This window comes from Poeciliopsis prolifica, unplaced genomic scaffold, assembly GCF_027474105.1.
Source record: "Poeciliopsis prolifica strain line A6 unplaced genomic scaffold, Auburn_PproV2 SCAFFOLD001, whole genome shotgun sequence".
Classification (NCBI taxonomy): domain Eukaryota; kingdom Metazoa; phylum Chordata; class Actinopteri; order Cyprinodontiformes; family Poeciliidae; genus Poeciliopsis; species Poeciliopsis prolifica.
Window position 1 is genome coordinate 17422942 of NW_026562376.1, and position 10753 is coordinate 17433694.

Genomic DNA, 10753 nt, shown 5'->3' on the forward strand with positions numbered 1-10753 from the left:
TGGGAGAGAGAAAAATAAACAAACAAAAGAAGCAAAAGATGTTTTGTTTTTCTCCTCCCAAAGTACCTATGTGTTACACGGTCATGGCAGCCTAAACTGACTAATGTCAGGATGTTAACAGAAACTGAATTGCTCATGCAACAATACAGAGATTCCACAAGGAGGCGGGAACAACAACAACAGCTCTGACACCACTGGCATGAATCTTTGATGGCATGGGAGACACACAACTTACACTGATGCTCACACACGGCGCCTCAGACGCTGTCCACGCACACTCCTCTTCCTCATAAGACTGTCATAACAGATCAACCAGCATTGACTCATAGAAAGACTTCTAAAAATAAAACGTGTGGTTGGCAGGATGGAAAGGAGCTGAAAACTGATCCAACAAGTCATAGCACTGGGAAAATAATTGTGACCAGAAATGAATAATTTAGAATTAATTATCTTGAAACGTGGACGTCGCACTTGTCCAGAAGTGAGGAAGCAAACACCTGTGGATGTGCAAACGTACGCACAGTTCTGAGGCCTAAATGTCCTCTGAAGCAACGGGGGAAGGTGTCGCCTGTCCAAGACAACAGATCCAGTGAAGGAGAGCCATGGGATCTGGTTTCTGATTAAACTGACTTCCTGTTCAACATCGACTCGTACGTGTACAAGACCACAACATAACCCCCTGGTTTCTGTTGTCCTTCAAATGTTTAATATCTGAAGAGTAACACACAAAACTTCATAAATGACTTGTAAAAATAATATCACCCTTCTTCAGTGAATTATGTCTAAAAGAACAAATATTTTCTAAACATTGAAAATATGTTATGAAAACAATCCACCAGCAAGAAAATTTATTTCACCAAATATTTGTCATTGAAAAGAACAAAGTAATTCAAGAACGAGGAGTTTGTTTTTTACCCACCTACATCAGAAACTAAACTTCTACATAAAAAAAAAGAATCTTTTGACATTTCACTGCCAGACCGATAAGATGATAAATGAAGAGCTATAGACTGTAAATCTGGCACACATATATGGTTTACACTACAAACTACTTGGACATGGACAGCTGCTCAGGGCGGCATCAGAAAGCGGTGGGGGAGAAATACGTCTCATATGTCAGTGGTCTCCTGAGCAAGTTTGCTACTATATGTACATGTAGCAAGTGTGTAAAAATTTTTACATTTCACCCCATTTGAATGAATGAAGATTTTAGTTTATTGCTTGTAAACAATTGAGAATTTTGGTTGGTCTGAACACATTTTGCACAGAGCTGCACGGGGGAGACGTCTATCTGGGGATGCCAGAGCCCAAGAACTGCTGCACTGAAAATATTTTTGTCCTAAACAGAAAGTTTTGTGGTCCTCGTGTGCTGGTTTCTTTTAGCCATTACACGCAACGCAAAGTACAGACAACAGAGTCAGATGAACGCACGTGTAGTGGAATAAGTTTTTCTTAGTTGCTGTTGCATACTGGAAGATTTCAGTACCTGCTTTCTGCTACTAGTATTTAAAATATGAACATAATATATTAAAGGAGAGCAAAATTAGAACCACAATGTCTGTATTTGTAAAGTCATTACAAATACAGACACCCATATTTTCCGGACTATAGAGCGCACCTCACTATAAGCTGCACTCACAAAGTTTTTTTTAAAAAAACTGGAAACGTACATATATAATCCACTGGTATCTCCACAAGGATGCAGCGTCCTTAATAGATATATTAAGGACGCAGCCCTGCATCTCTAACACCAAACCATGGATTCGTTAACGCCAAACTTAAGTACAGCGGCTATCAGATCGGTAGCCTTCAACTTAAAAGCTGCAACATATTAACTTCTTTGTGTTGTTTCCGTGATGGGGGGGTATGAGTTTGAAAGCATTTCTCAGTTGTGCCTATTGCTAGTATCTTGCTTGTTCTAAATGAAAAGCAGCACTTTCTTCTTTGGTTTTCAATTCTGACTTCCGATGATTCACTTCCTGCCAAAGAGCTCTTTTTTGCATCAGTAACAGAGCATAAGCACATCAGCTGCTGGCTGCTCATGTAATCTGGCACCAGCTCCAATGGCCGAGTGAAGTGGAGGAGAAGAGTGAGGCAAGCACTCATAAAGCTAAATTTACTCCAACACTTTAACCCCAACATCCATACAAATTCTGTTAGACCTTCTGAACTCGGTGAGCCATCAACCTGCAATTCACTATGCAAACGATCAGTGAGTTTTTATCATAGCAAGATCTCTGAGGAGCAATGCAAAAGAAAAACCAAGGTACAGAACTGGTAAGGCTAATGCATATTTACATTAAAGATGCATGAGAAATTTTAGGTTATTTTTTCATGTCTGAACATCTTTGCATCTCATTTCACTTAGGAAACTGTTTCTGAATTGATGGGGGTTGAGTACTTCTGTATTTTTGAGAACCTGCATCATAATAATAATAATAATAATAATAATAATAATAATAATAAAGTTTGTTCAAATTTTCCAAAGCACAAATGACATATCATGCTTATTTTTTGAACCCATGTCAAGGAGAATTAGACAGATCCAAAAGAAAAATTACAGCACAACCCAGTACTTGAAGAGTGTACTTAATACAGTGGTCGGTGAGTGTTTCAGTCAATTGTCTCAGTGCACACAGCACAGTTTTTTATTTCAAGTTTCAGCCTTGAAACATTTGGCTTAGAGAATGCTTTATATTTAAAAAAATTGTTTCTGTAAAAAAATATATGAATAAAATAAAATTAATAATAAAAAATAAAAAACTACAAAGATGTAATTTAGCATGTCTGTTTCTTTTCACTGTTGTACTGCGTTCAAACTGAACAATTAGATATCTATTTAATTTAGATCCACCTCTTAGAAGTGTCTGTCCGATCAATGTCCATTCATAGAGACATCTTGTCTGTGAAATTGCTGCTCAGAGAATCACCTGTTAAATTCTTAGCAGCACTGTTAAAAGGGATTCTTCTATGTGAAGTTTCAGCATTTAAAATTTTCAACTCCTTAAGTGATGAAAGAATAATACTGACAAAAATGGGCAAAAGGAAGGTCTCGAGCATTGTTATACTAACAACATGATTTGCTGCTCAAATGAACCAAGTCACTGAAGTGTAGCAATCTCTATTCTTGTAAGGTGGCCTCTGCATGGAAAGGATGTTTCCTTCCTAAAAGCACTAATTGAGTCTTGACAGTGTTTTACTTCTGATTGAGAATCAGTTCCCAGCAAGCTAATCTGAAACAAAAAAATAATAATAATCCTGGACAAACAAAGTTTCTCTGCTTCTTATCTTTCCCATGAATGACTTTATGATGATTGGAGCAGTAGAGGATAAACCTCGCCCCAGAGAACGTGAGCTTTCATCCTCTTGCCGTTGCCACAGCGGGCATCTCTTCACTGAAATCTACGTTCGGTTAGTATTGTGTCCTATTTAGTGGTCCATACAAGAAGAGTCTGTCCCACTTCCTGTTTTGTGTTGACTCGTTGCTGTGCTGATCTGAGAAGGGGAGTAATTAAACATGAAGGACCCAGGAGGAAGCACTATGCCTGCCTATGTATAACGGAAACAATTTAGCAGTGTGCAGTATCATTTTCTGACAACAGTAAACAAACCAGTTTGATCTCTTGTTTTTGGTCCCAGAAAGCTATTCTGCTTGACAACTGAACTGACCTAGTCTGATTTCTGAATTTAGATAAGGAATTGGTCAGAGACTGCTGCAAATGGGCCAGGGATGCAATCACAAATAGTCCTTCAAAGTAGGACACTAACCAATGGATTTGATTCTTCAGGCAGTTTTGATGCTCTAAAGGTCAAAGTGCAGCAGAATTAACACAACAACAGGTCACTGTAAATGCAGTCTCAAACAGGACACAGCCAAAATTTAGTTCTGAATTCAAAATGTGTTTTCCTAACAAACAGCTACAAAAAGTGTTTTAGTGGTGGGAGATGAGATGTAGTTTTACGTGCAATGCGAGAGAAGATGTTAATTTACCCCGGTTGATTTTCCAATCTCAGTGAAGCCAGAGCTCAGGATTGTCCAAGAGGAGAAACTGAACAGTTTATGATTAACAACACGTACAGTATAAGTGTCACTGGGAGATAGAGCAAGAGCAAGAAACGCAGCCAACACACTGTACTAAAGAGAAAATGACTGACTAGAGCTACACAGGCAAATACAAAATGCAAGTTGTCAAAAAAGAAAAGACAATTTTTTAAAGAAAAAATAGACATGAAAAATTCTGTAACGAAGGCTGCAAAATTTTAAGGAACTGTTTAATTGTGAAACTGCTGCTAAAAATTCCCACACAAATGTTCCTAACACTTTATCATTACACAATGTTCCACCACTCTGTGAGCTACAGCAGCTAAAAACCAGAGCAACAGGAGATGGTCCAACTGGCAAAATATAATATTAAAATGCACAGTGTGATTGCCTGATTATCTGTTACTACAAAGTGTAGCATTCTACCAAATGTTGAATCCAACTCATCCTTTGCTGTATTGCATGCACAGTGATGACAACTTAAATTCAATATTTTGTGCAATTCTACATATTGAGTTTTCACCCCGAGTCAAAAGAAAAAACAGCTGGTGATGATCTGCCACCATCAACCTTTCCAGGATCAAGTCGCTTGAACAAGTAATGTTCCTCCTTCTAGTCATAATCTACAGGTAAAAAAATGTGAGTCTCCAATAAATAATAAATACCAGACTGTATTTGCTTTGAGTTAGTTTGGCGTGTCTAGGGGTAATATGCCATGTTTAACAACACCTTGGTGTGGACCAAATGCAACATAACCAGAATAAAGTATGTCGCACAACATTTTCAGAAAACAATATACAGTTGAAATAAGTTATGAGTGAGATTTGGTGCTGAAAATAGTGAAGTTTATAGGTTCAAGTATGTTTGCAGCCATTCTTTCAGTGGTTGTAATGTTTCTCCTGACTAATGTGGTGTCTCAGCTGGAAAGATTTTTCCCCATCATTCCAAATATCATGCAAGACCACCTTATACTTTCTTGCCTTCAGATGGAAATGCAAAACCGAGTTAATTCATCTAGCTGATTTCCACTTCAGTCGACCGAGGGGCAAAGTTTCTCCAAGCAGGTAACGTTTTAATTTAAAGCATCATTTTTGGACAAATTTGACTTTTTTCAGATTCAGTTCTTCATACAATCATTGGCTGGATTTTTCAGAAGAGGGGGAGAAAGGGTAATTGGATGCATCCTTTTAAAAATGTCTGAGGGGGATCATTAACTCACATTAATATGAAACACTTTTAGGGGTATCTGGGTTTTGTTGGGACAGTTCTGCTGCAGCCTCTTAAAAAAAACCACTTCACTCAGTCTTCATAAATGAAGTGATATGAGGGTGTTCATATGATGCGACTGACAACAGATGCCAGAGTGACTGTTGACATTTAACCGGCTTCATATTAAAAGCGCGGAAAAATTAACATAAGTAGCTCTATAGCAGAAGATGGAGAGAAACAGCAAAGTTTCCCTTAAGAAGCGAGAACAGCCCAAAGTTTCATGTGGATGAAACTGCTGGCCTCTTTGAAACGCCTCCATCTGTACCAGAGCTGCTCCTGACCCCCAGCGGAACGTCACCGACCTTTAATGTGCTCGTTCACGACGCTCTCCAGACGCGCCAAGCGCTCCATAATCCTCAGCGTTTCTCCTTTGCCGTCCTCCTCCAACTTTCTGTCCGTCTCCCCGCCGCCGCCGATCTCCGCAACTTTGCCGCCGGTGTTGGCCACGTAGTTGGTGATCCAGCCGACGTACAGCAGGCACACGATATTGGTCATGCCGCTCAGGATCACGCACGTCGACACCAAAGTTTTAGTTCTCCTTGTGCACAACATCGCGACATCCCTCCACGGGCTTCCTGCGCGCGGGCAGGTGGATTGGGCGGACGCCGCGCCCGGGGTGAATGTGTCCAAACGCGCAGCTCAGCTCGTCTCCGCGCTCTCCGCTCTCTGCTGCATGGACAGAATGCTCCAAATGCGTTCGGCGGCCTCAATGAAACTCATCCGACTGTGTGATTCAGAGAGAGCCCACGCTGTGCAGCCGGAGAGCCACGCTGCGCTCAGCCGCTGCAAAGATGTGAAACACAAGCCAGCAAATCCCCACTGTTGCCTCCCGTCGGGCCAATCGCAGCAGAGGAGGCGGGATCTGCCGGCCTCTGCCGGCCCCTCTCACAGCTGGAGCGCACAGATGAAGGCGCAGGGGTAGGAGGGTAATGCATGGACGCAGAAAGGCAATCGACCCGGGCGGATACGGAACTGCTGGATGCAGTTCAGACAGAGTGCGGTGAGTGGGTTTAAAGCTAACAGGTGGCTTGTGGAAAGCGCAAAAGTACAGGAACATCTCATCACATGAAAATATTTTAGAAAAGTTAAATAGTTTCTTTCTTATACATATTCACCACTGTTGATCTGAATAATGTATGTTAAATCAAAAATGTAATTATTCTAATCAGTAAAATAGAAATGTGAAGGTAACGTGCTCTCTGTGTTATAGCTAACAACCTCAGAGACTGTTACAGTCACAGTCATCATGCAGACACACCCTGCATAAGGAGAGTAAGCAACAAAATGTCATTGCTAAAGAAGCTGGCCAGTCGTAGAGCATGGTAACGGAAAGTTGAGTGGAAGGAAAAATGTGGTAATAATAAAAAAAAATAAAAAAAACGAGTGCATGCAACAGAGTATAGCAGCCTTGAGAAGATTGTGTGACAAAGTTTTTTCAAGAGTTTGGGAAAATTCGCTTGGTGCACACTGCAGCAAGATTACTTCAAGACCCAACTAACACAAGTATCGAAGTATTTTTCACCAGACCTCGTGATTTCGGAAGACTAAAACAAGTTCAAAATTTTTGGAATGGCAAATGAATGTACAGTTTAGTTAGTTTTTGTACTTTTTTTCAGGCTGGTTCTCCACCAAGAGCTACTACGTCTGAAATCGACCTTTATAAGTCATTAAAATTCTCAATTTCTACGTACTTAATGGCTTGCAGTAAAAGCCTTCTGCATATTTTCTCCCAGCTCTTATTTAGTTGTAATCCTCAGCACTGAACCAGTACCAGAAGATAAATATAAAGAAACAAATGATATAATATCCATTTATACATTTTGAAATATAAAATACAATGCAGGATATTCAAATTAAAAAAAAAATGAAAACAATATTCAGATTTGGACATGTAGTTCTGATTTACTTGGGAGAGGCTGATGAAGTTTTTTTTTTTTTTTTTTATCTGGCAAACGCTCAGAAAGACAACAAGACAAGATGTTTTTGTTTGATGGAACCCAATTCTCATTCTGTCCTGTCAAAAGTTATTCCTTCCTGGCTTCATTGGACAAGGTTTGCCTTCTCATTTGCATCTTCCCCTCCTTTCTGAGACTTTTCCCCTAGCACACACACGCCGACTGTACATTTGTGATCTGACCACCCAAAGAGATTACCTGAGAGCAAGAAAAACTTCAGAGCTTTACACCACTAGCAGATGGATCTTGCAGTTAGGCCCTCCAGGCTGCTGCTTTCATCTTTGTCTTTCATCCGTTGCTCCGCCGATCAGACAGAAAATCCTCGCAGATTCTCACATGTGGCACAGAATTGAGAAACTCACCATTCACCCAAGAGCGCCCTTGCATATTCTGCCACTTCACCCTGGGTGTAAATAATGCATTAGGTGTGAAATATTAAGGCTCTCTGCACTTTGCTTTTTTTTCCTCCAAATCTTATCTGACCAGCTAACTGTCAGTTTGTCTGCGCCTTTTTTGTTTTGCTGCATTTTCATTTTAGCCAGATATGTCAGGCAAAAAAGATTACAGATTACTTTGTGCTTGAAGTAAAAGAAAAAAAAAATAACATGATCTTGTAAATACGCACACTTTAATAAGCAGCAATCAGAGTGGAAAAATGATTACCAGGGTCTTCGTCAAGCTAAAAGTGAATTCTTTAGTTTGAATGTTCTGCAGAAAATTTCCCTTGCAAGTTTTTCACAGGTTTTTCTTTGATGAAATAAAAAGATTTCCTTCAACAAAAAAAAAAAAAACATTGTAAAAATGCTCTGCATAATGTCAACTAGTAACTTATAGATAAACTAGTACTTCTAGGTAAAAGTATTAAATAGAAAAAAAAGTTTAAGCAGCTGAATCTGATGGAGGTAAATCTTGTCTGAATAATTTTTTATTGAACAGTTTTTTTATTATTATTTGCAGAGAAATAATTAAATTTTTATTCCCAGACCTGCTTCTCTGGTCTTTGATTTTGCCTGGACTATTAGATCATTTGAACACTTAATGAAAAGGGAGAGAATGAACAAGAATATCCCAAACTGGTAGAGCTTTGATCAAACAACTCACAGCCATCTAGAGTGAAGCCAAGACCACATAATCTGTTTTGAAGAAAAGTCAGAAAGCTGGACTTTAAAAATCAAACTATGTTAATGAGAGGGAAGACTGAACAGAAGGATATCTGGGAATTTAAAAATGGGTTTGGGCTGAGTAAGACCAACGCCGACTCATTTCAGAGAGGCAAAGACCGAACTTTGCACAAAATTTGAACTGACTGGTTAAACATCGACATGTTGTTGGATTTACAAGGATGGTTATATAAGCCATAATGCAAAACCTTCGACTTAAAAGTAAGCTGGGAGTAAATCTGTCGAGTAAATGTGGCGGAACAGAAAGTGTAATGTTTTCTCTGGGAATGTAACAGAGCAGAAGGATACAGAAAAAACAAAACAAAAAAAACCCCATTACACTAAACTAGATTTCTTGATTAAATGAGCTGTTAATTAGAAACACTGTATGTCTTAACACGAATCACTTAAATAATGACTGAATCCTTTTTTGTGTAATTCTATAAAGTTTCTATTGCTTTTTAGGATCTTGAGGATCAATAAAATAAGTAGCAACTGTTTTCTAAAAGCATATGCATGAGTCACTATCGCCTCCACATCTAAAATCATAAGAGCAAAATTGATTTGGATTTTAACACAATGACAAACTCATCCATTATCATACACTCTTATCCCTAATGTGGTGGTGAAGGGTGCTGGTGCCCATGTCCAGCAGCCAACAGGCGAGGAGAGGCGGGGTTACCCGAGACAGATACCAGTCCATCACAGACACACCCACATATAATAGAAGAATTATCTCCATTTATGAAGAAGCAATGCATTTCTAACTTCAGCTCGGGTATTTTTTATTTTGATGATAATGGCTTGCAGTGAATGAAAATCCGAAATTCAGCTGTTAAAACACTGAACCAGTACCAGAAGATAAATATAAAGAAACATAATAAATCCTCATAGGAAGAATGTACATTTTAAGACAGTCACAATCTTTAAAAGGTTACCTTTACATTTAGCTTGCTTGTCTTAATGTCTATTACAAATGTGCAAAAACTTATACTGGAAGAGCTTTTTTTCCTATTCACCATCCATATTTTTCAAGTGCTTTTCCGCATGCCCTTTGAGAAACATATTTAGGAGATTTTGCAATGATTTACTGATACAGATGAAATTATAAAATCCATAAAGGGGTTGGGTTCCTACATGTCGGTCCCTATATCACAGAACCGCATGCAGCTGCCTGACTTTACCTGATTCTTGAGTTCAACTGTGCAACGTGATCTACAGTCATGTGATTATGTTAAGTTTGCTGAAAAGCAGGAGCTTTTGCTGGAGCACAGGTCTGGATCTCTGGTGAAATGAAAAATAATTGCGGAGGAGGAACTGTCAAAATTTCCTTTCCATTTTGGCATGACATCTCAGTTTCATAGCAGCGGATGCCATTTCTCTGAATGGCTCTGACAATATAGAGCTGATTATGTGGGGCCATGCCCGAGTGCAACAAGGGCTTAATTAAATCAGTTTGTGAGTGGATCAATTGAAAAGCCCTCTGTGGTGAAAAGCGTTTGCTCTGACAGAAAGGATGAGAGCTGCAGCCTCCTGTGCAGCAAGCTAATAACCTTATAAGCTCAGATGAATGACAAAGAAGAACTGAAGCATGAAGGTTGTACGATGAAAATACCTAACTTTTTCTTCACTTTAGGAAGTTGGTTTTTCTTTCATTAGCATCTGGGATTGACCATCAGAACTTGGCAAAAAGTCTGACTTTATTGGAGCTAGAAATGTGTAGTTTTGTGTTTAAACATGTTATTAAAAAGGCAGCATCTCTGCAATCACATTTCTTTATAACTTGCTGCACTTTACATCAAATGTATTTGCTTCAACTGGAGGTTTGCTAAGAATTTAATGGTCCTTTTGGGCTCTTACGTTATTCACAGAGTAAGACTAATAATAATAACGATATTTTGTTTCATTAGCAAAACAGCGTGCATGCACAGATGTGCAACTGTGCATGTGGATTATTTTGACTACAACATAAAACAGTACCAGCTGTGCAAACCCTGTCAAATTTTACTCCTATGAATCTTACTTATGAATGAAGCAGCATCAAAAAACATGATATTAGACTTTCTTTAGAAAGATTTTTAGCTCTCAAGCATGGCTGCTGGACAATGAGTTTTGTATAAGAAATTAGATTTTTTTTTTTTACGTGCTTTCACCATATCTTGATTGGCCATGTTTGTTCTTATCACAATCTGCCAAACTTTGGTTTGTTTGACCCATTTCTCTCCCGGGTCTTAAAATTATTTTCCACAGCATTTTCTCATAATCTCTTCCCTGAGTTATAAAACATATTTTTCAGTCATTCAAATGTGTAATGTGATGATTCCCTT

The 10753-nt window shown here is 38.9% G+C and overlaps 1 protein-coding gene across 2 annotated transcripts in view; it reads right to left on the reverse strand.

Annotated features, from left to right (window-relative positions):
• The window catches only part of LOC129361534 (polypeptide N-acetylgalactosaminyltransferase 18-like), a 124736-nt gene extending 118654 nt beyond the window's left edge, over window positions 1–6082 (reverse strand). For both annotated transcript variants that reach the window (XM_055032449.1, XM_055032441.1), the window contains exon 1: window positions 5614–6082. In XM_055032449.1, the coding sequence (XP_054888424.1) occupies window positions 5614–5863 (250 nt within the window). In that variant the 5' untranslated portion in view covers window positions 5864–6082. The remainder of the gene's footprint in view (window positions 1–5613) is intronic.
• Between the last annotated feature and the right edge of the window lie 4671 nt (window positions 6083–10753).